The sequence below is a fragment of the Cyanistes caeruleus genome, chromosome 22 (assembly GCF_971803275.1).
Source record: "Cyanistes caeruleus chromosome 22, bCyaCae1.hap1.1, whole genome shotgun sequence".
Lineage (NCBI taxonomy): Eukaryota > Metazoa > Chordata > Aves > Passeriformes > Paridae > Cyanistes > Cyanistes caeruleus.
Genome location: NC_141722.1, coordinates 49,215 through 70,284, shown reverse-complemented (window position 1 = coordinate 70,284; position 21,070 = coordinate 49,215). Strand labels below are relative to the sequence as shown.

At 48.1% G+C, this 21,070-nt stretch overlaps 1 protein-coding gene across 20 annotated transcripts in view; it reads left to right on the top strand.

The window, feature by feature from the left end:
* Positions 1 to 21,070, top strand: part of CCDC30 (coiled-coil domain containing 30) — a 35,769-nt gene that overhangs the window by 1,210 nt on the left and 13,489 nt on the right. For 10 of the 20 annotated variants that reach the window (XR_015278774.1, XR_015278775.1, XR_015278776.1 and 7 more), the window contains 9 exons: positions 153 to 273; positions 5,785 to 5,852; positions 9,712 to 9,865; positions 12,547 to 12,662; positions 14,414 to 14,506; positions 15,212 to 15,318; positions 16,086 to 16,257; positions 18,395 to 18,493; positions 19,123 to 19,263. Coding sequence is in view for 13 of the 20 variants with exons in the window: in XM_086860751.1 (XP_086716877.1) it covers positions 153 to 273; positions 5,785 to 5,852; positions 9,712 to 9,865; positions 12,547 to 12,662; positions 14,414 to 14,506; positions 15,212 to 15,318; positions 16,086 to 16,257; positions 18,395 to 18,493; positions 19,123 to 19,263 (1,071 nt within the window). In the remaining 7 variants the exon portion in view is untranslated. Of the gene's footprint in view, positions 1 to 152; positions 274 to 5,784; positions 5,853 to 9,711; positions 9,866 to 12,546; positions 12,663 to 14,397; positions 14,507 to 14,675; positions 15,319 to 16,085; positions 16,258 to 18,394; positions 18,494 to 19,122; positions 19,264 to 21,070 lie in introns of all 20 variants that reach the window. The other 10 variants (XM_086860757.1, XM_086860755.1, XM_086860758.1 and 7 more) reach the window with 7 other exon arrangements.

The following is a 21,070-nucleotide window of genomic DNA, read 5'->3' as shown; positions in this document are numbered from 1 at the left end:
TACCGTTCCCAGGTGTTCCAAAGGCGTAAGATATTTATCCTGCAAATATTTGAGGTTATCCTGTAAACAGGATGGGTTGGAGAACTTTTTGTGCTGCTGGCTCACTGGAGGCACCGGCAGACATGGGAATAGCTGTGTTTTCTTTATTCCAGGTGGAAAGCTACGTGGGCTATGTCCATACGCTGATGGAAGAGCAGGATGCCATCGCCTCTGAATATGAGAAGGAGAATGAGCAGCTCAGGTTGGAGCTGGCACAGCTACAGCTGCAACAGGGTAATCCCTTCCTTCTGGAGTGTGGCCCCTGGGAATGCACTGGCAGGTGTTTGGTCTGCAAAGCTTCTTGGAGAGCTGAGCAGTGTTTTTTAGGGAGTTAGCAGTGGTTTGTTGTTTGAGAAGTTGCTAAAAGTGGTAATGAGCTGTTGAAATAGATTTGTGAGGTCCTTGCCTGCTTTTACTGCCTTTATTCAGGGAGTTTGGCAGATTCTCCATGTAGCTCTACTGCTGCACTAAGCATCTTCCAGAGCCTGTTTGAAGACCAGAATCGATGGTGCTCTTTGGTTTCCAGCTATAAATTTTAATCTGTTGCTTCCACCAAGTCAGTGAATTTGCTCTTGGCTTTGGTTTACACAGACTCCACATTTTTAAAAACAATGTGAGGGACAGGAATTGTTCTGGCAATTCAAAAATTGGGTATGCTCATTGTCACGGAATTCCAGGATGGTTTTGTTTGGAAGAGACCTTAAAACTCATCCAAATCCATCCCCAGCCATGGGCAGGGACGTCTTCCACTAGACCAAGTTGCTCGGGGCCCCTCAGAGTTTCAGTAATTTTGTTTAAACAAATAATTTCACCTATTTAATTTGCAATAATTTATTTTCAAACTCTAGGGTCACTTTTGCTAGGTTTAATTCTTGATTTTCTTCAGTCTTCTGTTGCACTTTCAGTGGTGCTCATAGTCCGTGTCACCATTAACTCCTTCTGTGAGCTGTATTGTCCTGGTCCTAAGATAAAATTGGGGGTGATGGCACAGCTTGGAGTTTCTTTGTAATTCAGGCTTTGGGGCAGAAAATACAGGAGTTCGGGGGAAATTTTGAGCATCAGTTAGGTTTTCAAGGAGCACATCTGGTGGTGTAACACCAAAGATGGATTTACCTAAAAATTTGATGTCTCTGGGTGCTTAAAGCCGTGGTTTCTGGTGAAAAGGCTGCTTACAAAGGTTAAAATGAATAATGAGCTCTTGAGAGTCTTGCTGTGGCAGAAAACTCTGTTCCTGGTTCTCTCCCTTTCCACAAGGTGGCAGGAGAAGGACAGAATGTCCCCAAAGCTGGAGCGCGGCAATTTCTTCCTGGTGGCTCTGCTCCTTTGGACTTCCTCCATTTCTTAGGGATTCCTGAGGATGTTGAGCAATGAGTACCCCTGGAATGGAAGCTGAGATCCCTGTCTGTGGATCTCGGTGTATCCAGGAGGGATTGCTGGTTGCCATCCAGTTGTTCCCGGTGTGTTGTCCCTGAGGGGGGTTTTGTGTCTTTGGTGCTGTAGAGTGTTTCTGTGGGATTTTTTTGTGGTATCACTCAGATTTTGAAGTTCAGGACTTGTCGACTCACTGCTGGCATTGGCTGCTGTCCTGATATGTGTGTGGATAATTTAAGAATCTGGAAGTCCTGCTTCCTCTGGGCTGTCAGCTGCAGGGAGAGGTGCAGCACCGAGATGTTTTGGGTCCTTGTAGAGCACTTTATTGAGTGACTGTTCCTTTTATCCAGATTTGTTCAACTGGAGAGAGGAGGCTGAGGGCAAGCTGAGGGCAGAGCTCACCCCAGGCTGCAGTTCCTCTGGAGTAGGATTTTATCTCTGCTCTCTGGGACCAGGGAAAGGACATGAGGGAATGGCTGAAGCTGTGTCAGGGGAGGGTTAGGTTGAATGTCAGGAAAAGGTTTCTCCCCCAGAGGGTAGTGGGACGCTGACCAGGCTCTCCAGGGAATAGTCCTGGCCCCAAGGCTGCCAGAGCTCCAGAAGCATTTTGACAATGCTCCCAGGGATGCACAGGGTGGGATTGTTGGGGTGTCCTGCGCAGGGTCAGGGGTTGGACTGGATGATCCTTGTGGGTCCCTTTCAGCTCAGGATATTCTGTGGTTCCATGGTTCTAGGTCAGCCTCTTCATAAAAAAATTCCCCATGCCATCTCTAGTATGGAGTGGCTGGATGTGCTTATGCTGCACAATCCCAAAAGCCTCTGTTGGGCTGCTCCAGGTCTCTAATGTGTCCCTGCTGGAGGGTTCTATGCTGCATCCCTGTGTCTGTTCCCCAGGCCTCTGCTTTTCATCGGAGTTCTTGGAGTCATGGGAGCGTTTAGGTTGGAAAAGCTCTCTAGGGTCATCAAATCCAGCCGTTCCTCCAAGTGCCACATCCACACGGTTTTTGAACAATGCCAGGAATGGTAATTCTACTGCTTCTCTGGGCAGCTGTGCCAGTGCCTGACCAGCCTTTCAGTTAATATCCAACCTGAACCTCCCCTGGCACAGCTTGACATCATTCCCTCTTGTCCTGTCCCTATCACCTGGGAGCAGAGCCTGATCCCCAACTGGCTGTCCCCTCCTGTCAGGGAGTTGTAGAGAGCCAGAAGGTCCCCCTGAGCCTGCTTTTCTCTAGGCTGAGCCCCTTTCCCAGCTCCCTCAGCTGCTTCCCGTAGGATTTGTGCTCCCCTGCTCCCCCTGTTATTTTTGCAGGGCACCTGGCTGTCTCAGCAGGCGTAGGATGATCCAGTGGATTGGGCTGGAAAAGAGGCTTGTGGAAAGACAGTATCTGGTCTGTTGGGATTGTTAAAAATGTGGGCAAGGCAAGAGGACAGGATGGTGTTCGGTAACTTTTGGAAGCACTGAAAGGAGAATGGGAAGGGGCAGCTGGGGACGGTGTCTGGTTCAAGCTGGTGATGCAAAGGAGGGGCCTGAGCCGTGAATGATACAGGGTGAAGGACAGGATTGGTGCTGATACACCTGAGCTGAGAGCTGGGGAAGGGAGCCCAGAGACCCCCATGTGGGCTCTTGGGTCTGAGCACACTCCTCTTCCAACAGCAGACAAATGGATCAGAAACTGCTTGGTCTGGGATCACTTAGAGCAACTTGATCTGCTAAAAGCTGCTTTATAAAATCATGGAATTATGGAACGTGTTGGGTTGAAAGGGATCTTAAAGCATATCCCATTCCACCCCCTGGCATGGGCCGGGACACCTTCCTCTATCTCAGCTTGCTCCAAGCCTTATCTAACCTGGCCTTGGACACTTCCAGGGATGGGGCAGCTACAGCTTCTCTGGGAAGCCTGTGCCAGGGCCTCACCACCTTCACAACCAATAAATTCTTCTTAGTATCCCATCTAATCTTGCCCTATGTCAGTGGGAAGCCATTCCCTCTTGGTGTGGCACACCAGGCCCTTGACCAAAGTCTCTCTCCAGCTCTCCTTTAGACCCCAAGGATAGTTAGTCCTGGTGACTGACACTGAGTAGTTTCTGAAGATAAAAAGTAAATCTCTGCTCACACATTTGCTTCCTGCCCATCCTGGGCTCACAGGTTCCTACCGGCAGAAGGCTGGTTGATGCTGGGCCATCGAGCTGAGCATCAAGTCATCTGATACCTCTGCCCAGAGTGACATTTTTCCTTCCCTCCAGGCAGTTCCTGATCTGTTTCTGATGCTCTTGCAATGAATGCGCCGGGTGTTGTTGGAGGTTGTTGGAGATCGATGGCACTCCCAAAAGCCTTCCTGAAAAAGAGCTGGAATGGCAGTGAAACACAGTGCTGGGGGAAGCTGCCTGGATTTGTTTAAAAAGTGGAATTAAAAGAAAAACCAGTCAGGGTTTGAGCTTGTTTGTTGTAACAGCTGGGCTGGTTAAACACATCCAGCAGGGCTGGAGGATGTAGGGTTGTGGTGGGGTGTTGTGGCTGCTGTTTCTCAAGAGTATTCCTGGGGTAGCAAAATAAAAATATTAATATAAAATTTGCTTTCAAACCAGCGTGGACAGAGGTGTGAGATGCCAGTGGAGCTGTTGTGTGACAGTGCCTTGGGCAGGGGTTGGCTCTTCCCGGACACTGGATGGGGGAGGGAATGGGTTTGTAAGGAATCAGTGGGGTTTACTCATGGGTAACCTGTGATGTATGGGCAGACCCCCCTCATCCTTACAAATGCTGTTTCCTCTGCAGTCTCTGGAATATGTGTGGGATCTAAAATGATACTATATCCTGCGTTGCAGGCTGGGGACAAGGGGAGCACTGGCAGGTGAAGGTGGTTCTGCGCACATGGGTTCCCATCCTGGGCATAAACCAGAGCAGTTTCTGTTCATTTTAGCTGGGATTTGGCAAAACCATGGGAGGAAGGTGCCAGGCAGGTTGAGGTTCGGTTTAGTGTGATCCATGGGCTCTTCCCGAGGCACATGGAGCAGTTTGGATCCTGCATACTGCCTTGTTTGCTCTGCTGCAGCAGGAAGCTTCTGGGGAGCCCTGTTTGACCCTGTATTGACAGGCTGTGCTTTGTCTCCCTGGGGAAGACGCCTGGGAAACCGCAGGGTGTTTTCCATCCACAGGACTGGATGGAGCCGGCTGCAAAGCACAGAGTGGAAACATGGGATTGATCAGAGCCTCAGGATATGATTGTGCTAGGTCCTGTGTTAAATCAGTGCATGACAGTGAGGGACAGGCTTGTCCAAGGCTCTGTATGTCCTGTGTCAGTAATATTTGCTCTGCTGAACCTCTGCTGTCCAACTCTAGATCCTGGAGCAGGGAAAGAGTGTGAATATCCCTCCTACCTCTATACAATTTCCTGCACTTCCCATCTTACAACACTTGGAAGCCTTTATGATCTGGTTTGGGCTAGAAATTCGGTCTGTTGGTTTTGGTTTTAATACGAATTACACAGGGAGAGTTTGAAAAGCCCTCCCCTGGCTCCATAAGCTGCTGGATCCAATGCAGGAGTTGCTGCCCTCATCATGCCAGACACCAAAGGTTCCTCATTTTCTCCTGGAAGGTAAATTCCAACCACACCAACCAGGGGGTCATTTTAACAACTCGGTTGTGCAACGGTGCCCAGCCATAAACTGACTCCTGCAAATCCTGTTGTTGCCTTTCTGCCTTAGAGACCCTTGAGTCTAGAAGTTTTTCCCAGTACAGAGTCTTCCTGGCTATAATTTCTGGATAAACGTTGAAGCACTGGAAGTTTAATTCTTAAAGGTGTTCAGATCTGCCTCCTTCCTAGACACTCCTTGGGAAAATAGTGATGCTCTCTAGGAGTGATCTGGTATTCTGTGTGTCTCCTGCCAAAGAAAACATCTGTGACTCTGTGTCCATCTGTTTGCTTTCTCTCCAAGGTTGGACTCGATGATCTGAGGGTCACAACTGATGATCTAGGAGGTCTTTTCAACCGTAATGATTCTCTGGTTCTCTCAGTATCTGTTTAATCTGGTGTTTAATGTTTACCAAGCTGTACTTGGGGTTGAAGGGACTGACGATAAACCAGGTTGGGAGAACTTTGCCTGGGGAAGTAGGTCCTGTCATGCCCTTTCCTGCCTGCCAAGCGTATGTGAAGAGAAACCTTGGGAGAGAGGTAATAGGGCTGAGATAATGGATAGCAGGGAATAGGAGGCAGTGAGGGAGGTGGGAAGCAGGACAGACTTGAGGAACTGTTTGGCTCCAGGAGAAATGGGGCTGTTGCAGTGAGGAATGTTTAGAGGAGCTGGGACAGATCTCCAGGAAACCCTGCCCTTTGTTTCTCCTCTGCTGACACCAAGCCTTGCCTTGCCTTCCAGAAACCCAGCTGAAGGAGGTGGAAGAGATGCTGGAGCAGGAAGGTTTATCCCAGATCTCCTGCAGTGCTGTAAGTGAACAGGTCACATATTTCCTGGCAGTGCCGATAAGAAAGCTGGAAGTGGCAGCTGGAATCCTACAGCATAATTGATGGGCTCCAGGTACCTCCTATGCCATGGCTCTGGCTGCCTGGGAGCTGCGGGAAAGGACTATCTTCAGAATATTCCTGTAATGAAAATTGTTTCTCCTGTCTCTGAGGCCACTGTGGAGTCTCGGGGCTGAAATACTTGAAGGAGCTACAAGAAACATGGAGTGAGAGTATTTACGAGAGTCTGGAGTGCCAGGACAAGGAGGAATGGTTTCAAACTGACAGAATATGTCTAGATTAGATATTGGAAAGGAATTCCTGGCTGTGAGGATGGTGAGGCCCTGGTACAGGTTGCACAGAGAAGCTGTGGCTGTCCCATCCCTGGAAGCATCCAAGGCCAGATTGGGTTTGGAGCAACTTGGGATAGTGGAAGGTGTCTCTGCCCATGGTAGGGTGTGGAATGGGATGAACTTTAAGATCTCTTCCAACACCAAACCAGTCTGGGATTCCAGGATTCTAAGTCAGTGCCTTTCTTAATTCTCACACTTTGCACTTGATTTACTTCCACATCTGCACAGGGACAGTGAAATAGATTAATTGTAGTCCTGTGTTGAGGAGTTTGTGATATGGCTGGTGTAAGGATCTTCACTGGATAAGTATGACTTTCTCTGGGTTCAGCTGGAGCAGAGGAGGCTGAGTGGAGAGCTCACTGGGAGCTTCTCCTGAGGAGCAGCTCTGATCTCTGCTCTCCGTGAGCAGGGTCAGGATCTGAGGGAGCAGCTGGAGCTGTGCCAAGGAGGGTTAGAGTGGATATCAGGAAAAGGTTCTTCTCCCAGAGGGTGGTGGGGCAGTGGCCAGGCTCTCCACGGAATGGTCATGGCTGCCAGAGCTCCAGGAGCTCAGGCAATGCTTCGAGACACAGGGTGGGATTGCTGGGTGTCTGTGCAGGGCCAGGAGTTGGACTAGATGATCCTTGTGGGTGCCTTTCAGCTCAGGATATTCTGATTCTATGGTTCTAAGGCCACTAATTTCCACCTACTCCTGACTTATGGCCATGTCTCTGTGGAACTGGAGTCCAGGTATGCTCTGGGATTCCACAAGCTGTTTGTCCCTGAGGTTCCAAGCAGTGCAGAGGGACCAAGACCTCAAGTAGGGGTCAGGGCTCCTTCCCTTGTTCTTTTCTGTTTCTTCCTGCTGAAAGGAGTGGAATCATACAACAGTTTGAAGTGGAAGTGACCAGGGACACCTTCCACTAGACCAGATTGCTCCAACGTGGCCTTGAATGCTTCCACAGAACTGTTACAAATCTAATGCTCTTTGTTTCCAGTCAACCACAGCTTCTCCACAGTTCTTACCCTGGGCATTCTTTCTGTGTTTTTAATCAGGTGAAGGACACATTGGAGATTTGTTCTCCCCCACCCAGAACAGTCTCCCTCTCCCTGACAGGACTGATTACTCTCCCCAGTGATATCTTTGCTGTCTATGCCTGTGGGGCAGAAACTGTTGATTAAACACTCCATTTTTCCCAGGAGCATCCCACTTGTTTTGCAGAAACCATTAATGTTACAGATTAAGGTGTTAATTGCTCCTCTTACTCTCTTTACTGGAATGTGCAGCCTTGCTTGTTCCCAGCTGACCTGTTCCACTCTTGGAAGAAAGGGCTGGACACATTCCTGTCTGGTACAGGAATTCAGCTTTTAGCCAGGCTGCTCAAGCAGAATTTATTGTTTAATTGCACCCCGAGGAAAGCAGAAAGCTGGGATACAAACCTGCCTCTCTGTGCAGTCAGCTCAGAGAAACCCATAGGAAAATGCCTTCTGGATTCCTGGCATGTGCTAATTCACCCTCTGAAATGCCAAATATCAATGGCAACCAATGTTCTGAGTCTTAGAACCCCCTCTGAGGGGATGACCCCTCAGTGCAGATGCAGTGGAGCAGGAATGTAACTCCAGAAAAAAAGAGGGATGTGGAGCAGTGGTCCAGGGAAGCTCCTGAACTTCAAGTCCCTGTGCCTGGGTTGGGGCAATCTTAAAAACAAGCACAGATTGGGGGGAGAATTCATGGAGAGCAGCCCTGCGGGATGGATTTGAGAGTTCTTGTGGATCAAAAGCTGGACATGAGCCAGGAGTGTGTGTTTGCACCCCAAAGGCCAAACAGCATCATGACTGCTCCTCTCTGAAGAGATTCCCCCAGCAGCGCTGCTCCGGGATCCCCAGAACAGGGAGCACTGTTGGAGCGAAGCCACAGAGATGCTCTGAGGGCTGGAGCTCCTTGGGAGCAAGGCTGGGAGAGCTGGAGGTGTCCACTTGGAGAAGGCTCTGGAGAGACCTTAAAGCCCCTTCCAGTGCCTGAAGGGGCTCCAGCAGAGCTGGAGAGGGACTTTGGACAAGGGTCTGGAGTGCCAGGACAAGGGGGAATGGGGGAGGAATTCTTGGCTGTGAGGGTGGTGAGGCCCTGGCACAAGTTGCCCAGAGAAGCTGTGGCTGCCTCATTCCTGGAAGTGGCCAAGGCCAAGGCCAGGTTGGATGGGGCTTGGAGCAGCCTGGGATAGTGGAAGGTGTCCCTGCCCGTGGCAGGGGTAAAAGGCTTTAAAGTCTCTTTCATTCCAAGTGTTTCTATGATGCCATGATTCTGAGTCTCCCAGTAGTGTTACTCTGTTACTCTGAGCCAATCACACTCAGTGCCAACACTTGGGCAAAATTGAGCCCTCCAGTTCTCTTGGGCAGGCCCATGAAATCAGAGGTCTTAAAAAAATAGTAGGTGCACAGAGCTCCCAGGAGGAGCTGGGAAAACTGAGGGATTTTCAGAAGGATTTGGGGTAACTCTCATTGAAACATATAAGGCATGGTAACAAAGTCCCTTCTAGTCAAGATCTGTAGTAACTGAAAATCACCCTCATGTTCCTGAGGGACACACGGTCCTGTACTGATGGTGCTGTTATTCAAGAACATCTCTGTGTGCAAGGCTGGCTCTGCTCACACCTGTCAGGCATTGGGAGCTGAATTCCCACAGCAGCAGGAATGCACACAGCTTCCTGGGGAGTCAGAAATAAGGAAATACTCAACTATGGCTCATAGTTGAGATTTCATAGAATCAGCAAGGTTGGAAATGCCCTCCAAGATGGTTGAGTTCAACCATTCTCCCCGCACTGCTAGGGCCACCACTAACCCATGTCCTCAAGTGCCACGTCCACAGGGTTTTTGAATACTTCCAAGGGATGGTGACTCCACTGCTGCTCTGGGCAGCCCATATGAATGTCTGACCACCCTTTCCATAAAGAATTTTTCCCTGATATCCAATCTAAACCTCCCCTGGCACATCTTGACACCATTCCTTCTTGTCCTGTCCTTGTTTCCTGGGAGCAGAGCCTGACCCCCAGCTGGTTGCCCCTTCTTGTCAGGGAGTTGTGCAGAGCCAGAAGGTCTCCCTTGAGCCTCCTTTTCTCCAGGCTGAGCTCCCCCAGCTCCCTTAGCTGCTCCTCATCACACTTCTGGTCTCCCTCATTTCAGGTTTGTCCTTAAGTAGGTCGGGAGTGTTTTTACTGGGTTTCGAGTAAAAAACCCAGAGCCCAAACAGTGTCACAGCCTCATCCTTGGGCTGTGCCCAGCCTGAGCAGGAAATAATCCCTTCTACTGAGAGCCAGGGAACACCTCATATTTTAGTTCAGGGCTGCCTGGTGGGCATCTCCTACCTTTGGTTTGTCCCAGAGCTGGCATTGGAGATGAGGAAATAGACATTTTCCCAGTGGGATCAGTGTGGAGGTGGTGACAAAGAGCTCTCCTTGGTCACATCACAAGGTTCCTCATTTCCATTGTCACATTAGCCCTTCATTGTTCTTCAGTTCTGCAGGAAAGAGCTGCAGGGGGAACCAGCATCACCTGCAGGAGTTGTGGGAGATCTGGATGAGGCCCCACAGAGGCTGGTGGTGTCCCAGGAAGATATCCAGAGGGTGGCAGAGGGGCTGGATACACCAAGCAAAGAGCAGAGTGGAGCAGGTAAGTGCTGCTCTGGTAGCCACTCCTGGCCTGCTCTTAGCCCTGGGGAGGTGAGGGGACAGTCTGTCCTCTCTGCTTGGAATGTGGGAAAACCAGTGCCAGGAGTCAGCCTGCTCTGTAGGAGGTGGGAATGCAGCGACTAACAGTCACAAATCCATTAATTCTGAGGACTGGGCTTCTCTGATCTGTGATGCAGCTGCACAGTCTGTACTAATTTCCTATACCTGGGAATTTCCTATCTCCTCTCCAGGGAGAGCTTTCTGTCCTGGGAGGGGATGGAGTGGAAATGCTGACTTGGTCTGGAAGCAGAGTAGCTGAATTACCATGTGGACAGGGTTAGTTAGCAGAGCTGGACCTCTTATCTCCCAGGGTTCTTCAGGTACAGTTTGGGATGTTGCCTCCATAGGATCCCTAGCAAGTGCAGCAGTGGGGAAGTGACTGGGTACATTGTCCTTGCTAAGAATATTCCCTTCACCTCCTTCTTGAAATAACTGTTGACCTGAAGTGTTATTTTTTAGTAGTTTTTTTTAACAAATTCTGACTGTAGAAGTAAACAGTTTTCTGCTGGGAGACATGGTCAAGCTTCTTTTGGAGTGAAATGTCCATGGAAAATGTCCTTAGAGACACACAGGTGTCTGGATCCTCTTTTGGGGGATTCTTTGCATTGTCCCCAAATCTGTGATGCAGAATTTCATTGGAGAACAGCAACTGGGATGAGATGACTCATCCCAGCCCCATTTTTTGGTCCTTTGCAGGGACCAACTGCCTTCAGGAGACTGGCACTACCTGGGGCAGGTTTAGGGCAGAATTTCAGGTCCTGGCACTCCCTTTGGTGCTCACACTCAGTACCAGGCCTGAGAGTTCCTCTCCAGCCCCAGCAGCTCCTCTCCAGCTCCATCATTCCCAGCCATTTCATCCCCGTACGTGGTGGGGATCGATCCACAGTCCCCAGGGATGGGGTGAGTGATGTGGCAGCTCCTGTGCTGACTCTCTGGAGCACAGACGAGCTCCAGCCTGGGATTCCCATGGATTGTAGTCTGCGCAGGGAAATCTGTGCTTTCTGAGGTGTTAGATGAATACGAGGCTTTACAAAATGTGAGTAAGGGTTTAATGCTTGCTTTGTTTTGGGTATTTGTTGTGCTGTGTGTGCAAAATGAGTGAGACAATGTCCCAGTGGCTTCTCTGGTTCTGTATTTCTGCATGGCTTCTCCTCCTGGCGAGCTCCGAGCCAACTGCTCTGGGAATCAATGGATTTGCTACTAAAGACCTAATCTGGGGTCACTCATCTTTAGTAAAATCCCCTTAAACAGCATATTTTACTGTGATACTTGTGTGCATTGGAGGGAAGAATTCATGACCAGTTTGAGCCCAGTTAGTGGGATTTTGGTGAGGAAAGGCTTTAAATGGTATTTAACAAAGTGCATAAGGAATGTTGCGAGGTTTTTCTAAAGCAGAACTAGGCTGCCACATCCAAACACTGTCGTCCTTGTGGAATCACCCCTGTGGTCAGCCCTGAAGGCAGCTGAGGGGGAAAAACAGAAGAAGGAATGGGAAAATAAGGGGTGGTCAGGATTTTTGCAAGAGAAAAAGAGCTGGAATTTTATTATTCTTTTGTCAACCTTTTAATCATCATTTTATTAAAATTTTAGAATCAATTTGTGTAGTGGTCAACAGAGTTTTGAGTAAAATTTCCATTCTGATGGAAGATGGGGGTTGGAATGAGATGATCCCACCAACCCATTCTGTGAAGATGTTCTTTGCTTTTTATTTTAAATGACACAACTGAAAAGCCAATATCAGAATACTTGCTCGAAAAAGGAATTTGTTGCTTTTTCAAAATTGGAACCAAAAAGTAGATTTGTTTAATTTTTTTTGCCTGAATAGAAGTCAAATTTAAACTGATTTTTCCTGTGCCCTGGGTTAAGCTGAAAGGGGAAAAATATTTGTTCCTTTTTCTCTAAGGAAAATTGTCTCCTGAGACAGGGGGATACCAGTGTGTCCTCAGCATGTGCTCCTCATATAAACACCTTTTCCTATTTCTGCCCTGGAAGTATTGGGAATCTGCATTAATTGGCGTTGGGATTAATTTATTCATTGATGCACTGAAAAATTGGTGTGCAATTTTTCCAGTTGTGGCCATTCCATTAAATTTTAATGTACGGACAACACGGATACATTGGCTGGGGTTGTTCCTGCTTGGGGCAGTGATGGATTTTATGGTGAAAATTCAAAATGTGGCTGTTGAGGTCTTCCAAAGAGAAAGTAAAACCCATATTAGGTGATGTGAGTGATTTAAATGAGGTTTACCTCTATGATCCTGAGGCAAACCAAATCCCTGAAATAATGATGGAGAGACTGCTGTTGAACCTGGATCTCCTGGGACATCAACCTTTGCTATTGGAGGGAGATGGCGTGGATGTGGGATGTGCTCCCACATGGATGTGTCCCATGTGAATGTGTCCCACAAAGACGTGTTACCATGTGGATGCGGGATGTGTTCCCATATGGATGCAGGATGTATTCCCAGTGGGTGTGGGATGTGTTTCCAGTGGATGTGGGACATGTCCATGCTGCCTTCCACCTTTCCTATGTGTGGGATCAGCCTGGAATCCATGCTTGGAGTGTGGCAGGGCCTGGTAGGGCCAAACCAGTGACCACTTTCCCGGTGCTGCTGTCTCCAGACAGGACTGAGCTCCAGAAAGCCATGGAGCACAACAGCCAGCTGGATAAGGAGATCCTGGCACTGCGGGCACGGGTCCAGACGCTCGACCTGGAGAGGAAAGCATTCCTGGAGCTGGTGAGGATCCACCAAGCCAAGTCAACAATCCTGGGCTGGCCCCTGGAAGTCATCCCTGCTCCCAAACCTGCCCTGCCTTCACCTTTTCCCTCCCTGTTCTATACCCATTCTTTCCAGAGCTGCAGTTTGGCTGTGCCATGGTTCATGGAGCAGTAAAACTTGGGAAATAGGCAGAATGCAGCTCTGGGATCTTCCTTCGATAGAGGAAGAGTAAAGTAAACAGAGCGAGGAGCACATATGCCTTTCCCTGGACTGGATTAAAGAATTCAGTTTACCTAAATTTAGTCAAAAACCCCCACCAGCTGGTTTGAAATCCATTCGAAATATATGCTTATTTTTGATCCCTCTCAGTCCCTTTGGTTTTTAACTCAGCCACATTGATTGATTTGCTTATTTTCTGTGGGTTCTCATAATGAAATTACTTATATGACTATTACATTACTATTAGTTAAATGCTTGGTTCTCTAAATGCCACCTAGAATTAAGGAGTAATTAAGGAACTATCAACCAGATAATTCCTTACTGAAGTTGCCAACAGGGAAGGGATAGAAGAGTCTGCTTCCTATTAAAATATATCATTGGACACAAAATCTGTTACTGTTCTTGTCTCTTGATTTCCTTAGATCAGCCTTTGAGAGCCTGAAATTGCCTCTACCATCCCAGCACTGAGAGCTCTTGGCTGTCTTGTAGTTCTTTCACGTCAAATGAGTATTGCTAAATTAATAGAAGTATCTCTGAGAAGATACTTTTCAAACAATATTTATCAGATAATATCTTGAATGGGATTTATTCCCACTGGAGGTGTTCAGAATTTTACAGTATTTTTTATAGTACAGAATTTTTTATAGTTTTGTTCCTTGCATTTAAAAAAGTTGCCGGGTTTTCCACATCTGTCACCTCAAACCTTGTATTTACAGTACAGTCTCTTTCTGGAGAGGAAAAAAAACCCATAACTTAGTTCAAATTCCTCTGCTTTCTTAGTTTTTATTCCAAATAATGTTTTCTTTACTGTAGGACATTGCTCCTTTCAGTCATTATAGATACACAAGTGTATGTATAGCTTATAAAAAAATAGAAATATAATAATAAAATCTACTTATTTATATATTTATATATATATGTACAGGTCTGTATAGACAAAAAACATACAGATATATGTATCATATTGTGGTCACGGAACAGGAAAAAATGTAGCCAGACTGAGATCAGTTCCAGCCACATGTTAAGCTTAAAGCAAATCCCCTTTATTCCTTAGGAATGGGGTTTAACTCTTGGCAGAGAAGTTGGGAACCCCAAAATTTTTAGTTTATAGTAGTAGAAAATACCCTTTGTTACCAACTGCAGCAGCTCTGTGTCCTGAAAGGTGTTTTCTTGCCTGGGGGTTATGAAATGGAGGGTTGGGCAGTTGGCCTGGGATGAGCTGTGACTGTGGGGTCAAGAGGTGCTACTGGTAATAGAATTCCATTGATCCCATGGATGGAAGACACTGAAAGGTGTCCTCAGAAATAGCAGTTGGAATCTGATATAATGTGGGTGTGGTCAGGAAGTGAAAAAAATTCAGGAAAATCACCCTTTAATGGATTGGAGCAGCAACATTCCCACTTTTGCTGCTCCTTGTCTGAGGCCACTCAGCAGCTGGAGCAGCCACGAGATCTCAACCAATCCCTCAGGATAAGGAATAGTAATAAATTAATAATAAATATGAAAATGGAATGTTCACCAAAACTCAAAGCAGGTGTTTGGTGTTGCAGGTGGAGCAGCTCAAGGAGGAGATCTGTGAGTACCAGCGGAGCGAGAGGCCAGAGCTTCCACCGGCTGAGGGAGTCGGAATGGCCTCACTGCAGGTGTTTACAGGGGCTCCTTCTTTGTCATTCCAGAAAAACATGGTCCCCTCTGCATCCCAGACCCTAGCTATCCATGAGAACCTGGATGTTCTGGGGTTGGAGGATTTTGCTCCTCGGGCCAAGAGATGAAGCTGCCGTGTCTCATGTGTTTTATTTCTGAGAAACACAGGTGGCCTTGGAATCACTTTGTTCGCACGAGAAAGATGTGGAGCTGTTGGAGCTGAGTGAGGAGGCCAGGGAGATGCTCCGAGAGCTGGAGCCCCTCTGCTCTGGAGCCAGGCTGGAAGAGCTGGGGGTGCTCACCTGGAGAAGAGAAGGCTCCAGGGAGACCTCAGAGCCCCTTCCAGTGCCTAAAGGGGCTCCAGAAGAACTGGAGAAGGACTTGGGACAGGGGTCTGGAGTGCCAGGCCAAGGGGAATGGTTTCCCACTGCCAGAGGGCAGGGTCAGATGGGATATGGGGAAGTAATTTCTGGCTGTGAGGGTGGTGAGGCCCTGGCACAAGTTGCTCAGAGAAGCTGTGGCTGCCTCATTCCTGGAAGTGGCCAAGGCCAAGGCCAGGTTGGATGGGGCTTGGAGCAGCCTGGGATAGTGGAAGGTGTCTCTACCCATGGAACAGGATGAGCTTTAAAGTCCCTCCAACCCAATCCATCCTGGGATTCTGGGATCTCAATCCTAGTTCTGTGCTAATGTTGATTTTCTCTCAGGCACAGGGCACGTGGGAAGAAGCAGGAGCTGACGGAGACACTGGTGCCAGTAGAACTGCCCCATATCCGAAACATGGAGATCAGGGTGTTGAAACTCTCCACAAGAGGTGAGAAGTACCCCTTGTACTTCCACTGGTTTCTGGTGCTGTGCCTCTGGTGCTCTCTCTTGCAGTATTATTTGATTATTGAATTGTTTTAAATACTCTTTTAGACTTTGTTCCTCTGCTCCCAAATACAAAAATTTGGAGGAGATGCAGTCCTGAGGATTCACTTCTTCCAGTTAAATGCTGACACTTCCTCCAGTTTGTTGCTTTCCTAAAAGAAGAGAGTTAGGCTTTTGGGGCTGTCTGCAGACAGAAATGTTGTTTTTAAACCTGTTTTGGTGCTGGGAAGTTTTCTTTGGGTTTGTTTGCTCTCTAGGAGTGCACCAAAACACGTGGCTTTCAACCATAAATGTATAAACAGGGGTTTATTCTAAGGGAATTCAAAGCTTTGTTCTCCCAATGCCTGCTCAGGAGCTGCTGCACCTCTTCTGCCAGGTTTGGGAAGGAAGTCGGGGCTGATCACATCCCTCTGGCTCTTTTCCCTTCAGATTCTCAAGCCTGTTCTCCACCTCAAGCAGCTGAATTTGCTGTTGTCTCACTGCTGTTGTGGCAGCCTCATACCTGACCTGTTTCCTGCCCAGATCTTCATCATTCCTTGTGTAGATCCCATCACCTCTAATTCCCATCTAAATAAAGACAGGCACAGGCCACACTGGATGTGAGACTGGAAATCAGTAGGAGTGTATGGGGAAAACCTTGGCTTTTCCTCGCTGGTGGGAAGCAGTTGGGATGCAGTTCCAGCCTTGGTGATGCTGGGTTTTGGTGTGCAGATGCTGTGAAGCCGTGGAGAACACTGAGGGCAGGAGTTCCCAGCTCCTTCACAAGCTGCAAAAACTGGAGCAGGAGCACAAGGGTTTGACTGAGCACAGTGAAGAGCTGGAATCAATTCTGGGAGAGACACAGATCCAAACCGAGCAAGAGAAGCAAGAGCTGGAGAGCGAGGTGAGGGACTGCACCAGAAAGTGAGTAAGGAATAGGAGAGATAAGGTTTGGGTTTCTTTCATTCCATCTGCTTTCCTCTCTCATTGGAAAAACAGCATGATGTTTGACCTGGCCCTGCACTCTGCTGTGTTTAGTTTGGCAAGAAAAGCAGCCAGAAAAACCTGCCAGTTTGGGAGAGAGAGAGAAGGAAAAAATCCCAGCAGGGAGTAAATGACTCTTGGTTGCAAGGGCAGATTCCCCAGTATTATGGCAGCGTTGTCTTTTCCATCTCCTGTTCCCCCTGACAGAATCCCAGACTGTTTTGATTGGGAAGGGACCTTAAAGCCCATCGAGTCCCACCCCCTACCATGGGCAGGGACACCTTCCTCTATCCCAGGTTGCTCCAAGCCCTGTCTAGCCTGGTCTTGGACACTTCCAGGGATCCAGGATGGAGGTGGCCCTGCAGGTGCTCAAGGAGGCCTCCAGTGTTGCCATGGTTCTGAAAAACCAGATGTTCAATAAGTGCTTCACATCTGTGATTTCCCAAAGGTTCCCACTTGTCACATGCAAATAATAAAGAACTTCTATCCTGAAGTCAAAGCACGATTTGAGTGGACTTGTCTATTAACAGGAATAGATCCAGGTTACCCTGGGATGAGGGTACACAAAATCAAGTAAGACCCAGGTTAGGAAGATGCCACTGAGGTCACATCTTGATCAGGATTGAGCAGAGCTTCTCAAGACGGATCTCAGAGCTCTTCCAAGAGAGGTGACCAGCCCCACTCACAGCAGCTGCTGCACCACATGATAGGAAAAATTTCCTGTCCCTCAATTTGTGTGTTTAGAGGGATGTTTCCAGGCAGTGCAGATCCTGGGCCTTCACACTCAGCACTGTTTGACAGATCTCCAAGATCCTGTCCCTGGGGAAAAGCAAGAGTGTAATCTTCTGCCACCAGGACACTTAGCTGGTGGTATTTCCTGGGATCAAGGAGCATCAGTCTCCCAGACAGTAGGGTCAGATGCGATATTGGGAAGGATTTCTTGTCTGGGAGGGTGGGGAGGCCCTGGACAGGTTGTCCAGAGAAGCTGTGGCTGCCCCACTCCTGGAAGTGTCCAGGGCCAAGTTGAATGGGGCTTGGAGCAACCTGGGGTGGAGGAAGGTGTCCCTGCCCATGGCAGAGGTAGAACTGGATGGGCTTAAAGCTCCCTTTCAATCCAAACCAGTCTGGGGTTCTGTGGAGCTGGATTTCATCTCCCTCCAGTGTCCCAGCTCATTTCAGAGAGCCAAGCTCAGGCAGTTAGACAGTCCAGCCTGGGGATTTTAGAAATAAGCCCAAACTGGATTTCAAGCCTAAGGAATGAAAGGGAAGCTGTCCAGTCTCCTGCTGGCAGCGGAGCATGGGGGCTGCCACTGCCAAGACTTGGATTTTGGAAAAGGGTCTGTGGGATCCCTAATGGGGAAGAGAAGCTGAACTGCTGCTTTGGGATGATCCTTATCTGGGCTGCTCTGAGCTCCTTTGAGCCCTTTATAACTTCAGGATCAATAATTTTTCCCCCAAGGGCAGATGCCTTTGTGGGGTGATCCAAACGCAGAGTGAGACCTTGTCCAAACTCCCACCTGCCAGGAGGTTACAGAAGGAGCAGAAGTCAGTAGTCACTTCAGAGGTCATTGCTTTGCTGTTCCAAATTCCAAGTCCTTGGAGCCCTTCTGGAGGGACTGAAAACTTCCTATGAACAGTGAAGGGACCAGGATGAGTCCTGGTGGACCAGGCTGAACATCTGCTTGGATAAGATCAGCACTCTGAGCATAGGGAGCAAGGATGACCCAGGATCTAAACTGGGGTTTATTGGGGTCCTCCATGTCGGGGAAGCACCACAATGTGTGTAAGCTTTGAGTTTTCACCATGTTCCTGGGTTGTTCCACTCCTTTTGTGGAGCAGAATTCCATCTTTTTCTGGCTTGAGTCCCAATGGCTCCTTCCTCCTTGGAAGCAGCAGGATGAGGGATGAGCTGGAGCTGGCCATGCACATCCTCTACTGTTCCTTGCTTCCAACATGGGCCTTATCCCATAACAGCAGCACAAGGAGCACTCTAGGAGTAGTTGTGCATTTAGTTGTGAGTCCTGGTTTGGTTTTAACTTGGGTTTGTCCATATTCAGATCACCAGTTTGGAAACGGAGTTGTTTAAGGTGCAGAAGAACAAAAGTGAGATGAATGGAAACGAGCAGGTGACATCTGGAGCTCAGGAGATGCAGGAGGTGAGAGCTTTTCCTTGGGAAATGAACTACTCCGTTTAGAAATGTTTTAAATGAACATCTTAAATGAGTATCTGAAGTGACTCTCTCCTGGGGATGTTCTTTGTCACTCTCTCCTGAGGATTTGTAGCCCCTCAGATCATGCAGATGAATGGATTTTTGGAGGAATGCAGCCAATGTGATCTCCATGAGCTCTCCCCTTAGGAAGTTGTCTTCAGCTCTTTCATCTGAGGAGTTTGTTGTCTCCCCATGAGTTTGAAGTTTTTGCCTGTGTGAAGGTGTTCAATTCTTGTTTAGGGTTTATTGAAACCAAGGGGTGTGTAGGTACATTTAAAGCTGATTCTCATCAGGTTCTGGGTTAACTTTTCTGTCCATTTGTTCCTTGCCAGCCCAACAATTGGATCTGCCTGGTGTGTCAGCCAGACAGAGATGGGAGAGGAGCTTCCCGAGTTGTTTTGGGTCAGTGGAGGTTCTGTGAGCCCTGGATAAGAGGTGTCAGAATTCCACTGAAAACATTTGAGAACCATTTTTTTCCTCTCCTTGTTTCCTAGAAGACACATTTCCTTCAATCTGCTTCTCTCTGCATAGAAAAACGATGTTGTGGAAGTGACTCTGAACATTTCCTGTTTCAGATGTTGGAAAACTGTCAGGAAACAATAGACAAGTTGGGGAGTCAGCTGGGAGAGAGGAGAGAACGAAGAAAGCAACTGGCATTTGAGCTGGAGTTGCTGCGGAAAGATCTGAAGGCTGAGAAGGTGGTTCTGGGCAGCCAGGTATGTTCAGCCCCTGTGGTGAACATACTGCAGGAGCCAGCTGCCTTTGGATTGTCTTGGTTTGAAAAGACAGGTATCTGCTAAGGAAGGCAGAAACCTCCCCCCCCCAAAAAAAAGTAAACCATCCCCCCATGTCCAAATTATTATAATCTTGAAATCAAGGTGCTCTCAGGCAAAGATATGGGAATAGGAATAACAGTTCTTTACTAAGGAAATTAAAATCAAAATGCAGTAGTACAAAAATAAACAAACCAAACCAAAAAACAACAGAAAACCCCAACCCACTGACAGAGTCAGAATACAGCCTGACACCCTGTTGGTCAGGGTGTTGGTAGCAGTCCAATTAAGTGGTGGCTGCAGTCCTCCTGGAGTGGCAGATGTGGTTCTGTTGAAGTAATGATCCCATAAAAGCATGTAGTTTTCCACTGAAGGTCCAGTGGTGTTGATGGGTCTGGTCTCTCTCCTCTGGGAATTCAGTGGAGAAAGGCTGCCTGTGGTGTTCCGAGTCTCCAGTTATATCCAGGTAGAAATGCTTGGCTTCTACCCCTTGGTGGAGCACCTCACGATGGGATGTTGGAATTTTATCAGTCATGCAGTGACTGCATGCATCAGCGGCCCAATAACAGAAGATATACCCCTTGAGGGAGGATGGGTTATGGAAGAGATAAAGAACACTGCCCCACCTGGTTTTAACAGAGGGTGATAGAATACATACTTTTGGTTACATCTTGCATTGCAACCCAAGACATGGGTGCTCCATGAAGCATCCAAACTCATTCTCTGTCATCTCTTGATGCATTTCTCCACCCCAGCCCATTTCAAGCCTTTAGTGGAGGGTTTTCAATTCAGCTTTCTCATGGCATTGTCTCTAACTCCAGAATATACTTTCCTTTCAGCGAATCTAATACCAAATCAGTAATTCCAACTTTGTAGCCAAACCCTGATTCTCTGGAGGGCAGAATGGGAGTTTTCAGACTCGGGTGTTGATTGCAGGAATTGAACACCCCAGAGATAAATGAACATCCTGCTGGGGTTTCCCCAAAGGTCTCAGCACACTTGGCTTGAACCAATTTTGGTGCTAAACCAACTCCTGGGGAGTTGCTGGAACTCCTGTATTCCAGCTGGGCTACAGGGGAGAGACAGTGAGCAGTGCCAACAAAATTGTCCAAGGGCTGCCAGGACAAGGACTGAAAATTAGAGTAAAAATGTAGGAGACTGGCAGATCCATGGCCTGGACAAAGGGACTTGGCAATGGGAGACTGACAGTGGGGGTGCATGGCCATGGCAAATCTTATTTTTTATCACTCTGAGAGACCTTAGATCAGTTTGTGAGTCCTGCCACTTCCTTGAATCCAAGTAAAAATCCACGGAAGTCCTGAGCTGTTGGCACAGCTCCACAGACTCAGGCGCTGCTGGAGGAACAGTGGCATCTAGAGGCCAGGGCTTAGTCATGCTGCAACAAATCCACACTGAAACTTGGAATCAAAGCTTGGGATGAAAACAGCCTGGTTGGGAGGAACAGGCTGGGTCAGTCTATCAATACACATATGGAAAGGAATTGTCTGATCTGGGGGATGGTGGGGAAATGAGAGAGTCCTTTTTTAACCCTTTCTTCCCAGTAGTTCAGCCTACTCATGGTCCAGGGACCCTTTGAATCCAAATCATCCATCCCTGAAAGTCTGGTTGGAATTCAGCCACCCGCTGGCCCATGGTCTCCCTGAAGGAGGGACTGTTTTCCCATCAAAGGGATCAGGAGGAGATGGAATCCATAGCCCTGTGTTAGACTGGAACAGCCTTTAGCATAGAG